The sequence below is a fragment of the Medicago sativa genome, chromosome 2, assembly GCF_051527215.1.
Source record: "Medicago sativa cultivar Bolivia chromosome 2, Bolivia_mono, whole genome shotgun sequence".
Taxonomy (NCBI): domain Eukaryota; kingdom Viridiplantae; phylum Streptophyta; class Magnoliopsida; order Fabales; family Fabaceae; genus Medicago; species Medicago sativa.
Window position 1 is genome coordinate 53248498 of NC_140750.1, and position 24023 is coordinate 53272520.

The 24023-nt window shown below is 34.2% G+C and overlaps 1 protein-coding gene across 2 annotated transcripts; it reads right to left on the minus strand.

Moving 5' to 3' along the window:
- Nucleotides 1-14240: 14240 nt before the first annotated feature.
- On the minus strand, nucleotides 14241-16740 carry APL (Homeodomain-like superfamily protein). Of its 2 annotated transcripts, none has more exons than XM_085745042.1 (6): nucleotides 16429-16740; nucleotides 16241-16317; nucleotides 15871-15928; nucleotides 15681-15747; nucleotides 15428-15470; nucleotides 14241-15146 (listed from the first exon to the last, which is right to left on the minus strand). In XM_085745042.1, exons 1-6 carry the CDS (start codon nucleotides 16604-16606, stop codon nucleotides 14451-14453), a joined length of 1119 nt encoding a protein of 372 aa, XP_085601168.1. In that variant the 5' UTR covers nucleotides 16607-16740; the 3' UTR covers nucleotides 14241-14450. The 2 variants fall into 2 exon arrangements, with proteins under 2 accessions (XP_085601168.1, XP_085601167.1); XM_085745041.1 differs by having other exon boundaries at nucleotides 15862-15928.
- Between the last annotated feature and the right edge of the window lie 7283 nt (nucleotides 16741-24023).

Here is a 24023-nt window from a genome sequence, read left to right on the forward strand (position 1 = left end):
TAAGATACCTACTTCAGCCATTAAGATTTCTAAGATCTTTGAAGTATTGTGTAGACCAACCTTGTGACACATGGCTTGAACATCACTAAACCCACAATCACTCTAAATTTCAACTGGATGTGGACATAACATTAATCAATGGGAAATGATTTCATCTTCAATGTAGAAAGGGAAAGTATGCGTTAAAAAACTCCCCCAATGACACAAGACACTTCTAGTCGGGAGAGACTTGTGGCATGTTTGTCATAAGAAAAATTGCACATTAGCTGAGAGATATAAATTCCAAATCCACATTCAAGATTCTTGATAAATTTCATTATGATGTTGATGACGGAGCATCATATGATACTTTTGGTTGAATGCACTTCCAAGTGGTAGCATAGTCACTTCGGACCAGCTAAAAAAGGCTCTTCTCAGCTGCTTTTTTACAGCTATAAAGTACATGGTAAAGAGGCGAGAAATTTCCATTTTTCAACAAGAAGACGGAGAAAATCTTTATGATGCATATGAAACGTATAAGCTGCTTCTTAAGGGGTGCCCAAGGCACAAACTTTTGAAATGGAGGTAACCCTTATCTTTACTAATGGTCTTAAGACCCAAACTAGAATGCTTTTAGATGCTTATGCAGGTCGTTCGATGAAGAACAAAACAGTTGTCGAGATTCGTGAACTTATTGACAACATGTCCTTGAACGAGTATAGGTCTCAAGGTAATGATATGAATGGTGTGAAAAATAAAGAATTGCTGAAACTCGAAACACATGATGCTTTACTTAGAAATCACAAGCTTCTTACCAAAATAATAGAAGAAATAGCCAAGAAGCTGGAAGTACAAGAGGTGGTGAAGTTGTCAACCAATGGCATCGGATGCAACTTCTGTGAGCAAGCGCATGAAACTGGAACATGTCTTAGAGCAAGGTTGGGGTTATCTGAGGGACAATTGAAGTACATGGGAGTCGTTGCTAGGAAGCAAAGGTACCCTTTCTCTAACATCTTTAATTCTTGTCGGCCAAATCATCAAAATTTCTTTTTTGGTGAAAGCAATAATTTTCAACCATCTCAAGTCACCAAGTGACAACAACCAATGAAAAATCCTAAAGAAACTCTTGACCAATACATGAACGTAAAAATCAAATTGAAGCTCTTACAAAGAACCAATAAGAATATAGAAGAAACATTGATGCTTCAATTAAGAATTTGGAAACTCAAATTGGGAAAATCTGTACACAAATCCCTACTCTTGAAAACTCAAGAAGTGAGTACTGCATGATGGTGTTGAATGAGGAAAGTGGTCGAAAAGAATCTAATATTAAGGGAGGTGGAAGGTTGAAACACCAGGTAAGTAAATCAATAACACATTAATATTACCCTACCATTTATGCTATTGAACATAACCATATTTATCTAAGATTTACAAACAGGTTTTTGGCCAAACAACGTGAACTTCGGAAAATCGAAGAAGCGCAAAGAATGGTATGCCGCCAAACTAAACATAGGGAACCGGAATGGTGGACAAGAAGGTTTGGTTAAAACTAGAGGAGTAAGAATCTAATTAATCAAAGTAAGAATGAGACCATAAGGGAAATTTCTAAGGAGAAGTTGATTAAGGAGGAGAATAATGTTGAGTCTATTACTCAGGAAGTGGTTAAGGATGCGACTTCTGATGAGAAAAGAATACCAACCATGGATGTGAAGTCCATGATAGGAAATAAGCCTTCAAAGAAAAACAAAAATAGAAGGAAGATGGAAAACAAGGGGAATGTTGAACTATCGGAGTCAGTAGTTGAGGAAGATACACAACATGATCTTAAAGGAGGCAAGACTCTTAGTGAGGGAGTAGAAGTTAGTGAGCATCAAAAAAATGAAAATTTTCAAGAGCTTGTTAGAGCTTTAGAAAATTTAATGCAAATATACCTATCAAAGAAATGGTCAAAAAGAGTCATTGTTGTAAGAAATTTTTGTAGGAGATCCTGAAGTTGAAGGAGAAGCCCTCTAAAGAAAAGTTTATTTCCCTAACCCAAAATTGTTGTGTGATTCATGATTTTCAAACACCACGATAAGAAGCAGTTCCTGGATGTTTTAATGTCCCTGTTACTGTAGGGAATATTTTTTGTAGGAGAAGCTTTGTGTGATCTGGGAGCAGGTGGAAATCTTATGCCACTATCCACCTTCAACCTGGGTCGAGGATTAACATTACGACCTTGTTTTATGAATGTTAGTCTTGAAGATGGAAGTGAAACAGAACTTGTAGGTATGGTGAGAATTATGATAGTTGACATCGATGGATTTCAATTCGAAATCGATGTTATTGTTTCACAAGATAAAGGATAGCAAGATTTCCTGCTGATTATAGGAAGGTCATTCATGGTGATTATTAAAGCTTTGGTTGACTTGGAGCAGAAGGAGGTTTTCATAATGTCTAACAGTTATTATCAATGCTACAAGGTGACTCCACCCTCAAATGCATACAATTTGGCTAGGAAGCATGCTGACAATTGGGAAACATTCAAAGCCCTTGTGGAACAATCTGATGGGTCGAAATCTGAAGAATGGTCAGATTATGATGGAGACTGTTCATATGAGGAAGAAGAAGACAATGAACCTGAAGGTTTGGGGATCCCAAGCTCACCTTAGACAAATACGTCAAGTTCGAGACGCTAAACAAGAGTTGAATGGGAGGCAACCCATATTTTTATTTCCCAGTCATTTATTTTTCATAGCAGCTCCATCTTATAATTTATTTCTCTTATTTTTGGTAAATCGGGACTAGACACGTTGTTTTTACATGAATAACATAATTTTCCCTTTCAAAAATTGAAAATTTTGTTTTAGACTTGGATAATTATTCCAACCATTGTCAGCAGAGAGCTAGCTTACTTTTGAAGTTCAAGAGCACAATAACTTTTGTAGCTTGCTGCGGAAGATACTTAAAAAAAGTCATCATTAAAATTATGTATAGCATAACCGGTGAGATTTTGAACCAAATATATATTCCAATATGTTTCTATTTTCTTCTTTCATTATGAGTGTTCCATGTTGGATTGTTATTTTTGCTCGAAATTTCAGTCGTTCTCTAAGGTCTATCAGTTGTATTGTCATACACACGAGACATTTTTTTTTGGTAACTAGAGCCTTTTTTCAAGCCACCCTGAAGTATTATTATATATCCTTTGTGAAACTACTTTGAGTCTCCATGCATTAATTTTTTTCTTGGTTACTTTTATGTGACCTTGCATCATGTCACAAGTTATGAACCCTATTGATTATATATGTTTGATTTCATTTTGGAGTTAGATAGGTTAGTGAAATACTTGTCATAGTTTAAAATTAAGTTTGGGGTTGGTATTTGGGATTAGCAACATATGTTTGGGGTGGGGTACTAATACTAACTATTGATATGAGGTACTAGCTTTCATTTATGAGGTACTAGTTTTCATTGATAACCAAGTTCTACAAGTACCCCACCTCAAACATTGAATGTTGTTAATTTCAAAGAGCAACCCCAAACTTAATTTCAAACCATGACAAGTATTTCACTAACCTATCTAAATACAAAAGGTAAATCAAATAGATATAATCAATTGGGTTCAAACCTGTGACATGATTCAAAGTAACAGAAAAGTAACCAAGGAAAATTAATGCATATATGGAGGCTCAAAGTGGTTTCACATAATGATAAATAATAATATTCAGGGTGGCTTGAAAAAGTCTCTTGGTACCAAAAACAAATGTCTCTTGGCTTTCCTCTTAGTTTTCCTACCAGGCTTCTTGCCTATCATAGACATCACATTCATGGTTGGGATAGCTGTCTTTTCAGATGTTATTCCTTCCCCTTGTTCCTTAGTTTCTAATTCAACCTGAACTAAGCTTTCTTTTTCACTAGGTTTTTCTTTGGATATCTCTTTCCTACTTCCTCTCCTACCCAAATTAGTTTGTTCTTTACCCCTACAAGTTTTCTCAAACCTTTTAGTCCACCATTTTAGCTTGCTATGTGATGTTTGGTGATGAACTATTTTCGTGCTTCTTCGATTTCTCGAAGTTCACGTTGTTTGGCAAAGAACTTGTTTGTGACCCTTAAATAGATACAGTTATTCTAAAGAGAAGAAACAAATGGTAAGGTAACATTGACATGTTCTAAGGTTTTTAAGAGTGTTTTCATCCTATCGACCTTTCCTTCTTTCTTAGGATATTTCCCAAGTGGGATTTTTAGAGGGTTAGAATGACTTACTTGGTGTTTCAGTTCATCTTCTCCCTAGAAGCCGCTAGTTGATCTAATTTCTAAGAAGCTAGTGCCTTAAGAATGTCATTATAATATGGTCAAAATTTTAAATGCACCTTCATATCTTTCCTTTATCAGTTATATGGTAGGAAAACGATTTGGTACACTTGCCTAATTCGACCATTAGTTGGTCCACTTCATTTTCACTGCCCCTTGGTTGGGCGTTGTTTCCTAATAAAAGAGGATTATTTGATTCTTGCACTACAATAAGTATTATGCCGGTTTTATCTAAATTAAATTATCAAACCATAGAGTCCATGCTTAGCTCTTTTTTTGCTCCTAACGACATAATTACTAAACAAAGTTCTGTAAAATTATTTTGTTGATGTGAATCAAAGTAAACTGAAACAAAATAGATAAATTTTTGTTGGGATTGAATTTCAAAAAGTATTCCTTGTATGTTTCCTCTTAATCAATTGTTTGCTTTGTATGTTTAACGCCCTATTTCTATAAAAGCGATAAAACACGCGAATAATGCATTTATTCAAGAAATAGACATTACGTTCTCCAAAAGATCTCAAAGCATGCATATTAAAAATTTCTCAAACACTTCGCCGCGGACAAATAGCATACATCACCAAGTAGCCATAGTATAAATATCAAATACAACATCAGATAAGATCCAAATATCCACATACGGATAAAGTCTCAACATCAAAATCAATCCAAAATAAATGTACAGACCGACAACCTACATCAGAGCCTATACTAAGACTCTAACAGATAAACAGAGGAAGCTCCTGCTATCCTCAAGAAACTCACCAAGCAAGCTAAAAGATCAATCCTACACACCGTCTACTCGTTTATTCAAATAGGTAGGCGGTCCACCACAGACCACTAGGGGTTAGCTTCACATCATCATAATCAAACATAAACAAGCGAAAACATTCAAGGATTCATGCATAACACATATAAATACTCAACATTCCTAGAATATTATCATCACATATATTACCCCAGCTCAACATTAATCATGTTATCATATTTCTATCATAACACATCAAGCATATTTATACATTAGATCATTATCAAGATTCATCACTTAACAACATCAATCAATATAAGAATTACTCGCCTTATTCCTCATTTAGCACAATTAATCTCAACAAATACAATTCAACATTTCAAAGTTACAAACAAGGAAATTATCGTCACCAAAAGATCACCCAATCACATACATATAATTCACACTTCATCACTTCACCAAAACAACATCATCATTTAAAATCACTAAGTGTACAAGTATAACAAACATCATCAATTACACAATTCACCAAGCTCACCAATGCACATAAACAATTAGGATTCATGCAAAGACATAATATACGCCTAGACACGACTCCTATATGGACATGGTACCATCACCAACAACAACATGTCGTCACCTCATGATATAACAAAAACATCATAAGCATTAAATACAAAGTATTCAAATCACACCACTGGATATAAATATCCTAAACCATTGAATACAAAGTATTCAAATCACTCCACTGGATGTAAACATCCTAAGACTCATGATGCATGAACATATGACACACTATGTACATGTTCAACAACAAACTCACCAACATCATCACCATTGGATATATATGAATATCCTAAATCACCTTCATTTTGCAAATATGCATTCACCAACAACACCATCATTTAACATATATGCATTCACCAACAACATCACCTTCATTTAACATATATGCATTAATCAACATCAACTACATCATACAACTCAACAACTCCATACAATTTCTCACAATTCAAGTAAAGGAGAAAATACATCATACTATGATAAACATCGTGTTCAACACCTATCAATCATTCATAGATCTTCATATAATCATATCAAACTATTCACAAAAGATTTGCAAGGTATCCAGTCTTAAAGATCATTTTCGACAAAGTTCGTCTATCGTTTTACAACTTTAAAACAATTAAGACAATTGAATCAAAACTAAGCAAACAAGTTCTAGTGCCTCAACTATGTATACACTTAGATCACATATGAGTGTAGTTGAGTATACATGTGTGTTTCACCGGCCAAATACGATGAAATCATAAACATCACAAAGTTTGTCTCACTTTATCATATTGTAAAACCAATTCATTATCAAAAGAGACTAAGTTTGTTTCAACAAGACATTGGTTAAATACTCTTAAACATCCTAATTGGACTCTTAATACTCAAGTTTTTAAGCTTGGAAACAAACCATAAGTTCTCGGGTTGACTTGGAAATAGTTATGCTAAGTTTCCTTAAAATTTCTCCAAGACCCACTTGGAGTGTTTTCATCATAACTCAAAATCCACAAAACATTTTCAAGTCAAACCAAAGATATTAGAAAGCTAACAAAATTATCTAAAACTTTCATGTTTACACCATAGGCCAATTCAAAACAAAAATGGGTTAAATAGCACAAAAAACGTAAAAACCGAAGTCTTGACAGCACGCACGGTCATGCCGTGCATACGCACAGCCGCGCCAAAATAGGCAGAAGTACACGCACAGCCGTGCTCGGCTGCCAGCACAGATTTTTCCGTTTTGTTTTGTTTTCACGGTTTCGTGCGTAAAATTTAAACCGTTAATCGAATTTCGATGTTGCTTTCGCCTACATGCTCCTGACACTTAACTCTATCATAATCTAAAGAAAATTCAAGTTCCAATCATCCCAAAATCATTTTTCCAAAACCTCACATAATCACTTATTTGCAAAAACGCTTAAACACCAACTTTTCACACGAAAAATCCGTTTTCTCCAAAACGACTCGACTAACACAACCACAACATGAAAATAGAAATTCTACTAGGTCTAACTCATCCAACAACACCAAAAATTCAGTCAACAACCTCATATATCGAAAGTTCATTTTGGTCCTCCACGTGAACAACTTAACACAAACTTCACCAATTCAAACTACAACTTCACGAAATGGAATACCCATGGTACAAATCATCAACAACAACATATTCAATTCAACAACAACTTCATTCAAGCATGAATTCACCACAGACAACAACAACAACAACACTAATTCATACCAATTGAGCAAAAATCAACAAAATCTCATCTAACCACAATTCAAGTAAATAAAACCAACAACAACATGTTTAGCAACAAATTCACATACCCAAACTTAGCATCAAAATAAGAGTACGAATTTCACCAATTAAATTCACAATAATCATTTTTCACAATTAAGCACTTATGGGTTGTTGTAGAAAAGAGATTATACTAAAATATTATGAATGAATACTATCCCCCTTACCTCAATTGAGCACAAACTTAGCTTAGGCTTCACTTTAGCTCCACCCTCTTGAATCTCTACTCTTCTCTTCTTCTCCCAAGTTTCTTCTCTCTAACCCTTGTTCTTGCTCTTTCTCTCTCTACCTCTCTCCAAAGTTTTGTGAAAATGAATGAATGAGTCTATGTGACCTAATTTCCTCAAAGGCTATAGTTTATATAGGCTCAACACAATTGGGATCAACCTTCAAATGTCTTAATGGGTTTAAAGTTCTTATTAACTAATTCACAAACTCACTTAACGAATAAAAATAATGAATAGTTACCGGCTCTTAATTAATTAATCACTCCGCTACACTAGTAACTTAGTAAAAATAATCTCTGCCATTAAAACAGTACCAAAAATCCTCTTAATGAAATTACTAATTTACCCTTGCTCACAAAATGACCAAAATGCCCCCAAGTCCGAAATGACTAAAATACCCTTCACAAGCTAAAATCTACTAATCCCGGATAAAATACACCCAAAGACAATTAATCGCAAACAAGAACCATTAAACACATATAAATAAATAATAAAATAAATCCAGCGAAAATCGGGCTGTTACAGTATGCCTTATATAAATCCACAAATCCCTCAGGATACATATCCATCTCTAGTTAACGATGTGAGATCCATTAAACCAACTAACTTCTGAAGCGTCACTGGAAAAATAGTCGATTGTTTCAATGGCATACACGTAAATATTTATATATGAATATAAACCTACCTGTTATCTCTAACTCGATAACACCTATACATAATTTAAACCATGCCCCTTAGACAGTCAATATGACTAGGCTCAAACTACATCAAAAGATCAATTGAGGAACACTACATCGTCGACAAAGCATTAATAACAGATTTAATCTAAATATTATATTGAATGTATAAATTATATACAACCATCCAGATTAATAGTACTACATAGATTCCTAGCTATTTACATTAAGTCCCAACATAAAAGAGAGTTTAGTTACCTATATTACGCATAACTGACAAAAGAAAGTTGATAGATGTTGGAGATGCATGAACAAGCTTGTTTCCAAGTTTCCTAGCCCTCCAATGGTGACTTGATAGACAATTGGCAAGTGTACCAAAAAACTATCGAAGTAAATCGTGACACGTTTTAAGTAAATCGTGACACGTTTTCCTTTGAATAACAAACAGCTGAATTAGGGTTTCAGCAAATCGTGTCACGTTTTTGCCATCGTGACATGTTTCCATCAATGTCGAGAGCATGTTTTTGCTTTGTCAAATCGTGTCACGTTTTGCTTCTTTGTATTTTCTTCAGTTTTTCTGCTTTTCTTGCTGCTTAAGTTTCCTTGTGAACTCCAAAATGTGATCAAAATACATATAAAATTATGTAATGACGAGATGTCATCATGACTCGTTCTCTCTGCCATATGTTCTTTCTCTATTGAATTTGGTTTACAGTGGTTAAACTTTACAGAAATGACCTACACCTCTACTTATTGCGGTTAAGAAATTTTAAGTTCGCTAGGCATGGTAAGGCTTGCCTAGCGAATCGGGATTACTTCCTCAGAGGGGAAATCTATCCATCTTCAGATATTTTATCGAGCCACCTTCGTTCGCTAGGCAAATCAAATCTTTCCTAGCGAACCGCCTTTAAAATTTCGTTCAGGAACTCTCTTTGTTAGCTCGCTTTCACGTTTCTCAGCTACCCTAGCAAATCGAGCTTGTCCCAAATGTCTGTGATGCTCATGCTTGGATTTTGGCGCGTGTGCTTGCCTTACTTTGCTTTGTATTGGTGTAGTCATGTTCAAAAGTTATTAATTGGTATTTAAAATAGATGTAATAGTTTTATGGCACAGTTTACAGATATTAATGATATTTATATATAATTGGGGCTTTTGTATAAAATTACTTGCAAAACATGTACATAAGTGCTATTGAAAATAACAATAATTTGGCACTTATCATTCCCCTAAAAACCCAATTCTAGATGCTCTTCTAGGTTTCCATGCAGTGTAAGGATAAGGTGGATGATATGGATAAATGTTTTATGAGAAGCCTAGGTTTGGTCTCACCATTGGATGAGGGTTGTGTTTATTTCGGAGGTAAATCTTATAACAAGTCTTAATACAATTCTAAATGATTTTGCTATCTCTTAGTGATAACTTTTCGCTAGGCAGATCCTTCATGATAGAGTTCCTACCCGCCATAACCTCTTTAGATGGAGGGTGTTAGAGAATAATGTGGTAGATGGTAGTTAGATGATAGTTAGATGGTTAAGGTGGGAGATTCAGTCTCGTAATGTCTTGGTCGGAGTTTTTACCTTTTTTCAGAGTGTAGGGAGTGTTCGGAGAGCTAGGCTAATTTTGGCGTTAGATTGTCATGTTGTTGTGTGGTTCATCTGAATTCCTCGGAATGATTTGAACTTCTATGGGGATTACCTTTAAAGAGTATCTAGTGGATAGATTGGAATTGTTCGAATTGTAAATGGTTCCTTCCTTGGCAAGAATCCTAGTTACATGGGCTCCTTTTACGAATGGAAGATGAAACCCGTTCGATGCTGGGAAAGATAGAGTTTTCGGGTGTTGGCGGAGGTAGGTTGTGGTGCCTCCAAGTGTCTGGCAAGGCACTTTAGATTTCTTGTGTTGACCTAGTTTTGTGTTGTCTTCTCGGTTAGCTGGGCTTTACTTATGATGGAACGCTTGTGTCTGGGAGCTTTTTACTTGGTCGCTTACGACCTTCTATATTTGTGCTCCTTGTTTGTTTTGGTTCGTTTTATTGTTATTGTTCTTATTGTTTCATTTGAACTTGAATACTTCGAAAGACTCTCTTTAGTTTATTAATTATCTTATTTTCCATTAAAAATAAATAAATACTATGAGTTTGTGTCTCTATCCAGGAACGACCCAACATGTTAAGAGGCCTAAAACAAATTTTATAATAAGGTCTTTTGGAATTTTAAAAAAATAACACAATGCTTAAAAACATAATAAATCAAATTTTGTTGAATCCAAAATTAGACCTTAGGACCAAAACGATTTGAGACCTTAAAATTGACGAACTAAATCAAACAAATATTGATTATTAATAATATGTCATATTATATACTTATTGCTAAATTGATATATTTTGGGGTTTTTTTTTTTTTTAACTAAAAATCTTAAGGCTTAAAGCCTTTACTTGGGTGACTCAGCCCTTAGAGCAGCCATATCTCTATCATATGTATGTGACTTAACACTCTTTTGAGAAGTTAAAGAAATCGTAATTCTTTTGGGAGATTAGTCAATTTAGTCACTGAATAGGAAATGAGTTGTTACTTTAGTCTCTGAATGCAGATAAATTGTAAAATAGTTCCTGAATGCAGACTATGTTAGTCAATTTAGTCCATAAATGCAGACACTGTTAGTCAATTTAGTCCATGAATGCATACTCCGTTAGTCAATTTAGTTCCTAAATGTAGACTCCGTTAGTCACTTTAGTCCCTGAAATTGACCAAAAGAGTCTACATTCAGGGACTGTTTTACAATTTCTCTGCATTTAGGGACTAAAATGACTACTCATTTCCCTTTCAGGGACTGGAGTGACTAATTCCCCTAATTCTTTTCTAAAGAAATCACTCCTTGGAGCACATGACCGATTTATCCCAATACCTTTCAATTTCGACAACAGTTTGCTAATGATATACATGTGCATGGAAGAACGTGCATGCTTGACTGAACAACTACCATACATTAATTCCAAAAGAAACCACTGTCAGTTATATAAGATCTATTTCCAAAATCAACATGGCTTGGATTGCTTTGAAATAGCAATAAACAAAAACAAAACAAAAAAACAAAGGTGGTATATTTGATGATGCCATCTTCTTTCACCTTTAAATGTTAAGACTCATATAACTTTGAGCACATAAAGGTAGAAGCTTCCTCGATAACTGCACGCATGGAAGTGCGTTGTATTCTTCCTAACCCCTTTAGGCTTTATTAACTTTTCCTATTTCACTCTCTCTCTCTCTCTCTCTGAGTACTACATTAGTGGAGCAAGAGAGAGCTTTCTTTAACAACTTGCAGTGTGCCTTAAAATTTTCTCTGCAACCAATAAAGGTTGTTGGCGCCACCCTTTTATTTTTTATCTCTTAGGAAAGAAAAGCTACATGGTCATGGTTCTAATTTCCTATATGGAAATGGAGAGACAAGGTGAAGGTTTATGCATGTGTGTATGCTTGTTTATATATTGATTATAGTTCTTTTAAAGCAAGTTTTAACAAGCTGGAAGGCAAAGCTACCCATATAGGGTCTTTATAAATCTATGAATTAAATGTACCTAAAGATTACTACATATTATCTAAAGAACATATCAGCAAAAGGATTGTCCTTCCTTTTTTCCCAATCTCTCTCTCTCTCTCTCTCTCTCTCTCTCTCTCTCTCTCTCTCTCTCTCTCTCTCATATAAGATTTGCATGGATTTAAAGGCTTTATTACTCCCTCCTTTTGCTTGATGACTAGGTAATATTCATAAGTAAAATGCATAAAAGGGTTAATTTTCTTAAAGGAAGATTTCTTCAATATTTTAATTTATATATCATGATCCCATAAATGAAATTGAGTTTAGCTCACTTGGTAGAGGATAATGCATAATATATATAGTGGCCGGGGTTTGAATCCCGGACACAAACTTCTGTTGACACAAATAATGGGAATTTTTGTTAACATTCACATTTATTGTAACTTTTGGTTTAAAATTGAAATTATGCCCTATAAAATTTAAACGCAAATTTTATTGTAAATCCTCAATAAGTAATATGATTCTTGTTTATCTTATAATAGTGCTAATCTATTTTTTTTTAATTTAAAAAGAAAAGAAAGAGACACATATAAACCTCCAAAAAAAAAATAGAAGTGGACTGTTAACATTTTTAGTAAAGTATAACCTTTTTTTTTTTTTTTTAATTCACAAAATCCACTGTTTCACTAAACGTGGTGAGATCCAATTTTGAGCCGATTTTATTAGGTCAATAATAGAAACACCCAAGATTTTTTTTGTTTTTTTCCTAGCGTGCCCAATGTTGTACATTAAAATTTAATAAATATTGTTTTTCTACTTAGCTAATTAAACACCTTATATCCCCTCTCTTGTGAATAAAAAATTACCAATTATCGTATTATCAGATGCAACTACAATAAGAGTAAAGATCTAGCACGACATTTACTTTTCAAGAGTAGGATCTCCCCAAAAAAATATTTTCACAATAGATCATCAACCTAGCATATATTATTTCTTGTCCAATTGTGTATATATTTGTTGTAGGATCTCCCCAAAAAAATATTTTCACAAGAGATCATCAACCTAGCATATTATTTCTTGTCCAATTGTGTATATATTTGTTTTTTGCACACTTAAATTCAAGATTTAAATCTAGAACAAAGTAATAGATCATCACATGTTAGGTTACTACGGTTGCATTCAATCTTTGCTTTATTAAAACAAAGTTAGTAAAGGAGGCAATTTCCTATTAGACAAAAATAGAAGGTAGAATTAAAATTTTGAAGTGAAATCTTGTGTGATAAGATATAGCCATGTTGTCCTGATCATGTTATTCTCAAAGAACATAGAGCAGTAAAGAAGAGGAAAGATAGTGAAAGACAGATACTCTCTGTCGGTTTCAACTTCATATCCCTTAGGGACTTGAAGAGAAAGCTAAGATCATGTGGCAGTGTACCTCTTCTCTTGAAAATGACTTGGCATTTTTTTAAAGTTGATTATTCTCTCTTTTAACTTTCTTCCATTCACTCTGCAATATCTTTCTATATTCCAATTTATATATATGCCTTGAGTACTCTGAGATTTGTCTCTCTTTAACATAAATAAAATACAATAAATAAAATAAACCTATTTTGGTTGTTTTTATATTTTCCCAAGAGATTTGTTTTCTTCAATCATTGAGTAACTAACTTGTACCAACTAACTTCAAATGATTAATGTCTAACTTATATGTATAAAGGCTAATTATGACTTGCATGTATTGAACAAAGTCATCATCACCTCAAAAGCCTAAAGAAACTCAATTTAAACAGATTTTTTTTATCAATATCAATAATTATATCATTAACTAATTTAATGTTTCTTGTAATTGGTGAAAAATTTAGAAAATCTTACCTTGAAAATATGTGTACTACCTTTGTACTCTAATTAATATATTTACTTATAATAAAAAAATTATCAAATGTTATATTCATTTTTGTATTAAAAAAATACTACTCATATTTTCATTTCAAATTAATTTTTTTACTTTTAATTTCATTTGTTTTCAAACCTCATAAAATCAATGTAACAGTAAATAGCTCCCATGACATAATCTATATGTCATCCTACCGATTTTAATTACAAAATATCTCACTTCTTAGAAGAAAAAAAATACATATAGGGAAAAAAAAAACTGCTTAATAGTGACGCAGAGAATGTTCCACACATAGTGTCAGAATAAAAAACATTAGAAGTGGGTCCAAGAGAAAAAGTACAAAGAAAAATCATCGGTGATGAAAAGAAGAAAAGTTTATATGCTTGCTTCGAGTTTTTCTCATCTATCATAACACCATGCAGACAAGCATTCACCTAAATTTGTTAAAACAAAAAATTTAATATAAAATGATCATATTAAAGATGCAAAGTAAAACATACTAGTGTTCCTGAAAAAAACATACAAGTGAGAATGCTCACATTAACTAGGCACATTAAAAGTGCTTTAATTATATTATCGTTAGAATAATTAAAACGTTGGTTTGCCATGCAAGGCATTATACCTCATAAGAACATGATGATTTCCAAGACCAAATTCAAAACCCTAAGAGAGTTTCACAACAAAGGAACAATTACATAAACATAATTAATTATCAAATAATCTAAAGACATTATATAACTAATTCTCATCCAAATGGTGAGCCTCTACCTTGTGCCATAGTACCAGTACTAATCATAGGACTCATTCTTTCAGCATGAAGAGATGGCCCTCTTCTTGGTGAGGGTCTTTCAAGTTTATTCATAGATGCATCAAATTTCTTTTCACCTAAAATTTCCCCTTGAAGTAAAGGCTTTGTATCATAAATATCTATAGTTTCAATATCACTTCCTCTATCCAATGATGGTGGTGCAATTTGAATTTGATCACCTTTGAAAGGATCATCCAAGCATGATGAAGCTGTCCCTAAATCTTGAAGCCTTAAATCATCACTCCACATTAATGGGTTTTTTCCATTTCCACTATAAGGGTTAGTGTTAGGGTTAGGCCTTTTCTTGCCAAGGCTTAAGTTCTCATTGATTTGCATATATGCATGATGATCTAGGGTTTGCTTGTCCATGTTTTGTTGAAGGTCAAGTTGATCACCACCACCACCGCCTCCGAAAAGGTCAAGATCTTGAAAAGATGTAAAACTAAGAGGTGAACCAAATTCTTTCAATAGTCCCATTTCAGCCATTCCATGAGGTCCAAGAACAACGCCCTTTAAGTTATTAGTTGTAGCAGATGCCATGTTTTCACCTGCAAGTGTCTGATAAGCTTTTTCCAATATACTTTGCATGTATTTCCCTTGAGCTTCAATTCGTAGTTGAAGGTGTTTTTGTACCTGAAATATACAACTAAATTCATGTTAGAACGTGTCCACTGAAAATACTAATTATGTAACAAATTGGATTCTCTAAAGCCGGATGCACTATATATACAATTGACTGCACCGTACAACTGGTTTCAAAGGATCTAGGTTTAATTTTTGAAAAACTATGCACTTTGAAGGTTGAACGAAATCACGGTGCCATCGTTATAATTTCGTCAAACTCGCCATGATTCCAAATATATGTGCACTTATAAAAAGATTTTATAGAGCTTTTGTAAAGTTTGTGTGTTTACCTCAAGTTGCTCATGTAGTCTTCTCTGCACCTCAATTTGCATCCTGATTACATCAAGCTTGTGTGAGTTACTAATTCAAACAGTTCCACACATACATTCCAAAACAAAAATCTCCTCACCCCCAACAAAAAGATTCAAAACAAAAACATGAGCAAGAGAATTTTGAAAATTCTCTCAAAATTTTCTTTACATACACGTTCGTTCAAATTAAAATAAGAGATGTATAATGGAAGAAGGGAATTGGCATGCATACTCATTCATGTTGCGGCCAATCATAGCCGAAGAGGAAGCAGTATTCCGTTGCAGTTCTAAAGCTGAAGCTGCCATATGTAAAGATCTTGTCAATATAAATATAATACATAATCATGTGTAAGGACCATAAAGTTCAAAAAATTAAAAAAAAATTTGGAACCTAGAAAGAAAAGAAGTGTCACCTCTCATACCATCCTTAATTGAGTGATCATTGAATTCCTTGTGGGGTTGCTTTCCAAGCCTAAATTTCTATGTAATAGAAACAACAAAGGAAAAACAATAAAAAAAAAAGGATATAAATTAAGAGAGAGACTCAAATCAACCTGAAAAATTAACCATAAAAAAAAGATTCAAATCATCTCTCACGCTGCGCACCGGTGCAGCAAAATAATTTTTAACTGGGACAACATACTACTGTATCCGGTTGCAAATTTTTGTACAAGTAAATTTTGCTGCACCTTTGCATCGTAGGAGATGATTTCTGAGTCCATATTAAAGTGTTGTAAAGAAAAAAGCAAAAAAGAAGTTGAAATGATTTTTTTTTTTTTTTTGTATTCAAACCTGAAGATGGCTCTTGAGATGGTAAAGGGTAAGACCCTTTACACCCATAACCCTCATGATAGTTTTAGGAGTGGCCTCTGAAAAATTTAAGAAAAACCATCATAAATATCTTAGTAATGATCCAAATATAAAAATAACAAAAAGAGTGTTTGAGAAGAGAAAGAAAAAAGGTGGTGAAAGAATAGTACTGTCAGGTCCTCCAAGCTGAGTAACAGCATCAACAAAACGTTCATGGAGTTCAACAGTCCAACGAAGACGAGGTTTTGGGTCAGTTGTAAGAACAAGACCTGAGTCACCTTGAACACACATGGGTCTATCATGTGAATTCATAGTTGAAGGCTTCTTTGGAGGGAACATTCTTTCCATCTCTGTGAAGAGAATACCGCAGAGATTCAAGAACAAATGCGGATGCAAAATAGGGAAGAATATGGTGCGTTTTTGAAGAAGAGAAAATGGAAGTGAATGGTTTTTGTTAACCTTCTCAAAGTATAAAGCAAAGTGAGAAGGAACTAACTATAGCCTTACATAAAAGAATGTATTTAATATTATGAATTTTATTTATTTATAAAAAGAAATAAAGTTATCCTATTCTAACATGCATACCTTACTTTGTAAAAAGACATGTAACTCCCTATTCTCTTTCTAACATTGCCACCTTGCTGATTACTATATCATGCATGTGTTCACAAAAGTGTATTACAATGGTAAGATTTGATACACTGAATAAGTATTATGAAAGATGTTTAGAATTTTATCAATGATTTTAACAAATTATGTTCCCTCTAATAAAACTAAATATTAATTTTTCATTGATATAATAAAAAGTTGAAATAATGATGTGAACGCAATGTACCAAAAAAAAAAAAGATGAGAACGCAAAAATAGAAAAATAATTTTGGTAATCAAATTTGACATCTATAACTCTTAATTAACATTGGATTTTGGCATATTTTGTCTCTTTATTTTCGTCCCTAATTCAATTTTTGAAGTAGTATTTGTCTATTAATAAAGAGTTTGCCTATGCCCGTAAGTATAACTCAGTTGGCAGAGACATGCATTGTTATATGCAGGGGTCGGGTTTGAACCACAAACACCCCCACTTATTCACCTTAAAGAAAGGTCAATTCTACCATGCATGTATAGTTTATTACATTAATTTCAAATGGTAAACTTCTTATGAAAACAACAATTATTTATTTCAAAATTATGTATTAAAAAGGAAGTGCACAAATTCCTAAATAAATTTACTATTTTTAACTTCTTATATTATAAAAGTTTACACATGTTAGAAAAACCCATGAAAATTATTATACCATGCGTGTATGGTTTATTACATTAATTTAAAACTATGCATAGATAGAGCTTTTTGAGGTATCATGAAGGAGGCCCTCAAGCAATGATGATGATGGACAATATGTATAGACAATAGTGTTCATGACTACACTATCTATTTACATGAAATATTCAACAATATTTGGTTAAAGCATTATTATGGACATAATCTCTTCTTTGGCTGTTTATGTTTGAATGGGGCGTTTCGTGGTACGACACCCTTTTTAGCATAATTATTAGTACGAAGATATCAGTGGCCTCTCAGCTACAATGGTAATAATGGAAAGTGTTGGCTTTATGTCATTACCATGAAAAAGTTTTCAATCATATGTCTGACTGATTTTTTTTTTTTTTTTCTTTATGAATTGATTTGTAGAATGAGTGGCATATTATTAGCTTCACTTTACTACTCGATTATGCGAGTAAAAACTCAATACAGTCAAATTAAGTTCATATTAGCCATTAAAAAAAAATTAACTTTGACATTTACTTTTTGTGTTAAAAGATGAATAAACAAAATCCAGAGGTTTTTGAGATGTTGATACATTATCAGACTTGACGGTTAAGGGCAAAATATTATAATCAATGGATGGGTACGGTGGTGAATGAGCTCATGACGTCGACAAAAATTATAAGAGACTGATATAATAGGAAGCGAGAATAATGACAATAATAGTAAAAGACATAATGAAAACGACGCAAGATTTAATGTGGTATTCAGCAATGTGTTGACTAATCCACGGAAGAATTCCATTATAATCGATGATTACAAATCATGAATAAGAGAGATAATATCAGCTATAGCAAAACTCACTAAGTATTAGTGCAAAAGAAATACTAATATACAAGGTCTTTATTTACATGGCCAATTCTTTGCATATTTCTTCCTATTCTTTGATGTGGGACTTCTTCCCAACACTGTTTCAAGGCATATTTCAATAAATCTCCACCTTGACTTGAATCCTCTCAAAATAACCAGATGAATCAGATGTACTTGAAGTACTAGATGCACCTGATGCATTATACAGAATGCCCAGATGAGCTTGCTCTACCTCAGGCCTTGCCCCTCCAAGGGCAATCAACAACTTCTAACATTGAGCACGTTCAAACAATGTTGAAACATTCTATACGGAACTGGCTTGGTAAACATATCAGCTTGGTTATTTGTTGTATCCACTTTGTTTACCTTGATCCTCTTCTCATTTCTTAGGAAATGGTACCTCACATCAATGTGTTTTGTCCTCTCACGGTGAACTTGATCTCTGGTTAAGCATATTGCTTTCAAACTGTCATAGTACAATGAAGCCTGATCGTGATGTAGACCCAAGTCACTGACCAATCCTTTCAACCAGATTCCCTCCTTAGCAGCTTTTGTCAAAGACATATACTCTGTCTCTGTAGTAGACAAAGTCACTGTAGGCTCCAAAGTAGCCTTCCAACTCACAACAGAATCATCTGGAGTGAATACATAATTGTACATCGATCTTCTACTGTCGACATCTCCTGCATAATCAAAGTCTAAGTAACCAGATAATAGACACTGACTATCACCACCATAATTGAGACCAATATCAGATGTACCCTTGAGATAGCGAAAAATCTTCTTCACTGCTTGCTAGTGATCCTTACCAGGGTTTCCCATGAACCTACTGACAATAATAACTGCATGTGCAAGATCCGGTGTAGGGCAGACCATAGCATACATCAAGCTTCCCACCACACTAGCATAAGGAACATGTGCCATGTATTCCTTCTCCTCAGATGATTTAAGTGCAAATGTTACAGACAGATGTGCATTTAAAGGACTAGGAGTATCAATAGGCTTAACAATAGTCATTCCAAACCTTGATATAATCTTCTGAATATATCTCTTCAGTGACAGGAAAAAGCTTCTTCTGTCTTCTATCCCTGTAAATATCCATTCCCAAAATTTTCTTAGCTGCACTCAAATCCCTCATTTCAAATTTTGTACTAAGTAGCCCCTTTAACTTTGGAATATCAATTTTCTTCTTTGCTGCTAGAAACATATCATCTACGTACAACACCAAATAGATGAAGGAACCGCCTTTGAGCTTGTTGTAGTAGACACAACTGTCATACGGACTCCACGAATAGCCAATATCAATCATGTAGCTATCAAACCGCTTATACCACTGCCTCAGAGACTGTTTCAATCCATATAAGGACTTCTTCCACTTGCAAACATAATCCTCTTTTTTGGGTTCCTGAAAACCATCTGGCTGACTCATCTATATATCCTCTTCTAACTCTCCATGTAAGAAAGTTGTCTTCACGTATAGTTGTTCGAGCTCCAAGTTCTGATGTGAAAGTATAACAAGTAGCACCCTGATGGAAGTGTGTCTGACTATTGGTGAGAATATCTCATTATATAGTCCACTCCCTCTCTCTGACTAAAACCTCTAGCAACTAACTGACCTTTATACTTGATCCCCTCAGTTGGTGGCAAACCATCCAACTTCTTGAAAAACCATTTACAAGTCACTAATTACCTTTCTCCTTGGTGGTCTTCTAGCTAACTCCCAGTATGATTCTTCTTGGGTGACTCAATCTCATCTCCCATGGTAGAAAGCCATTGGACAGATTCAGTGCCAGTAACAGCTTCCTTGTAGGTGGATCATGAGGATCCATTTCCTCTGCAACCTTTAAAGCATAGGCAACCATGTCCTCAAAGTCATACCTCATAGGAGGTACCCCAAAATTATCTCTTTTAATGTGATTAAGAGTTATACTGTGATGTTCCCCTGATGATAATGGAACAACTAATGCTTCAACCTCACAATGTGACTAAGAAGAGCCTTAATCTGCTTCAAAAATTGCCTTAGTTTCTCTCTGCTCCACCTACTTCTCAACACCATAGTCTTCTAGAATAGTGAACTTCACAGTTGTGTTAAACATGAAATTTTCATCAAAGACAATATTCTTACTTATAATAACCCTCCTCTCATATGGGGACCAGATCATATATCCTTTCACACATTCCACATAGCGTATAAATACTCCTTTCTTCACTCTTGGCTGCAACTTCCCCTCGTTGATATGATAGTAGACCGTACAACCAAAAACCCTCAAATTGGAGTAATCAACAGATTTTCCAGACCATAGATCATTCAGATTTATAAATGTGTGAGATCCACGGTTTATCATATAGCATGTTATGTTAACTGCTTCCGCCCAAAACTTTCTTGTTAACCTAACATTCGAGAGCATACATCGAGCTCTCTCTAGAAGTATTTGGTTCATATTTTTGCTACACCATTCTGCTGAGGTGTATTCCTAACCGTATGATTCCTGGAAATCCCATTTGTCTTGCAAAACTCATTAAAGTCAGACCAACAGAATTTCAAACCATTATTAGTTTGCACCCTTTTGACCTTCTCCCAAGTTTGCTATCCACCAATGCTTTCAACTGCTTAAAGTTCTTGAAAGCATCACTTTTATGTTTCATTATGAATATTCCGGTCATCCTAAATAATCATCAATCAACGATAGAAAGTGCATGTGACCCCCAAGAGTCCACACGTGAAGGCCCCGAACAATCGGTGTGGATATAATCTAGTGCATCCTTTGTTATATGAATCGCATTAGGAAACTTACTGCGATGTAGTTTCCCAAAAACACAGTGTTCATTGAATCCAAGATCTTTTATTTTGTACCCACAAAGAAGATCATCTTTAGCCAGAATTTGCATCCCCCTCTCACTCATATGCCCAAGCCTCATATGCCACAACAATATCATATCTTCTTGGTCAATCTAAGAGGAAGCAACGTCAGCAAAATCTGATAGCGCATTTACCTTCTAGAAGTGAAAAGTACCCCGGTTTACACCTTTCATTATCACACTTGAGCACTTGCAAACATGTATAACTCTACATTCAGCTTTGAAGCTAAACCCCTTCTTATCCAAAAGACTCAGAGATATCAGATTATTCATCATGTATGGTATACGTCTAACTTTGTTCAATGTACATAATTTACCATCATGAGTCCTAATCTTGATAGAGCCTATCTCAACCACCTTGCAGACAGACCTATTGGCCATAGCAATATTACCACCATCTAATTGCTCGTAGGTTGAAAACCATTATCTCCTAGGACAAATATGATAAGATGCTCCGGAATCTAGAACCCACACATCAATGTGATATGTGTGACCCTCAGCAACTAAGGTGATATCCTCTTCGGAATGTTTACCATCCTCAACAATATATGATGCCTTCTTTTGTTGCATATGCCTCTTCTTGGGAAAATCATGCTTCCAATACCCCTTCCCCTTACAATAGTTGCAAATATTTATCGGTTTCGGACCCCTACTGACTGGTTTCTGAGAGAACTTATTTTTCTCTGATTTACCATATCCCTAATTGTTGTTTACTACTAGCCCAATAACCTGACTATCTGTAACAGTGCAACTACAGCTATGTCGCAGTTCTCTATTGTGAAGGGCATACCTAACTTCTTTCAGACACAATGAATCTTTACCACTAATGAAGGACTCCCTAAAGTTCTAATATGACAATGGTAAAGAAACTAACAGAATCAAGGCAACATCCTCATTATTAATCTTAATATTAATATTACTTAGATCTAATAATATTGAATTCAATTGATTTAGATGTTCTCTCAATGATACCTTTATGCAAACACAGACTAAACATATGTTGCTTCGAGAGCAACTTGTTGGTTAAGCTCTTCGTCATGTATAGACTCTCTAGCTTACACCACAGACTGACAACAGTATCATTTTAAGCAACCTTATAGTGATGATATGATCTTCCATAGTAAGGAGCAACATAGAATGTGCCTTCTCCTCCAGAGTGGCGATATGTAAAGGATTTGACGCAGGCCTTAACAAAGGTGTCCATAGACTTTGTTGTTTAAGTAACACCCGGATCTTGATCTGCCACAAACTGAAATTATTTCTTTCAGTGAACTTGTCGACTTTCAAACTTTTACCTTTAACCATCGTTCCCGCTTGAAAAGACCCAATCTAGCTATTGATACCAGTTTATTATAACAAGATATGAGAATAATGACAATAATAGTAAAAGACAAATTGAAAAACGACACAAGATTTAACGTGGTATCCAACAATGTGTTGACTAATCCATGGGTAGAGCCACTGAAAAGAACTCCACTGTAATCGATGACTACAAATATTAAATAGTAGAGGTAATACCAGCTATAGCAAAACCCACTAACCATCGTTCCCACTTGAAAAGATCCAATCTAGCTATTGATACCAGTTTGGGATTTAATTTTTAGCTCTGGTAGATAACATCTGGTTTAGAAGATTGTGAATATTTAACATTGTGACATATGATTACTTTATCTAATGAATTTGATTTTCAAATTTAGTGACGTGATAAGTGAGACTTGATATCATTTTTCTCCTTTTTTCTGGAAACCTTAAATATTAATAGTCTCATAGGATTCAAATACTTACTTAACCACCTTGATAACATTTTTCTCCTTTTTTCTGGAAACCTTAAATTTACTTTGCCATCAAAGAAACAGCCATAAATTCAACTTACTTAACAAATTCTACACTTGCATTTAATGGTGTACTATCCTTATCCAAATTGACACAAATTTTGTAAATAAAAGGAAAAATATACAAAAATATAACAAGAATCTAAAAAAAGACATGGAAGTGATCATGAGCATGCATTTGTATGTATGTTCTTTTCCACAAGCGTGCATGGTCTTTCGGATGTAGAATATAACTTTTAACCTTCACTTCCACAGAATAAAGTAATCAAACTTCAAGTTTCCAATTTGAGAATTATCATACAAATTAAGTGCATATAACATTCGAGAAACAATTAATAATGATTAATTATTTCGACAATTACCTAGTATTGTCTATAGAATACCTAAATTCATAGAGATCACGAAAGACATGTATATTGCAGCTACATATTCCTTATTGAGAATTAAGTAATCATTTTCTTTTTGTTGTCTTCCATAAGTAAACATAAATTTTGGAATTTATTTTCATGATAAGATCTACAATAAACGTTTTCTTTTTTACACGAAATGGAGTTTAAATTTGAGAGATATCTACGGGGTCTCACTCAAGGTTTTTTATTTATTTTTTTACTCAATGGGTCTCACTCAAAATAAGAGTTTGTATATATATAATTTTTTCAAAATAAAGAGAATGAAGTCAAATTTTAACGACCAAATTTGTTTTGTTACCATGCACGATAAGAAAGCACAAAACAACAACGTAATATGGAACCCAACTTTAGGGCATGTGGTTGGTAATATTTGAGGATGTAAACATCAATATATAAGGATATTGCTATTCATTGCTATGTGGAGCTTTTGAATTGAGGAGTGGGGGACCTTTTAATTCTATCAAGCTTTTAGTGCTCATAGCCTTATAACTTTCGTGAAACTGAAGTTTGTCCTATCATACATGTTATTG

Excerpts from the sequence above, each read along its gene's own strand:
- APL (XM_085745041.1), bottom strand. The coding sequence starts at position 16,606 with ATGGAAAGAATGTTCCCTCCAAAGAAGCCTTCAACTATGAATTCACAT. Across the intron at positions 15,748-15,861 it reads AATTAAGGATGGTATGAGAG|CTTCAGCTTTAGAACTGCAA; the intron begins GTGACACTTCTT and ends TACATATGGCAG. Across the intron at positions 15,147-15,427 it reads GACTACATGAGCAACTTGAG|GTACAAAAACACCTTCAACT; the intron begins GTAAACACACAA and ends TGTATATTTCAG.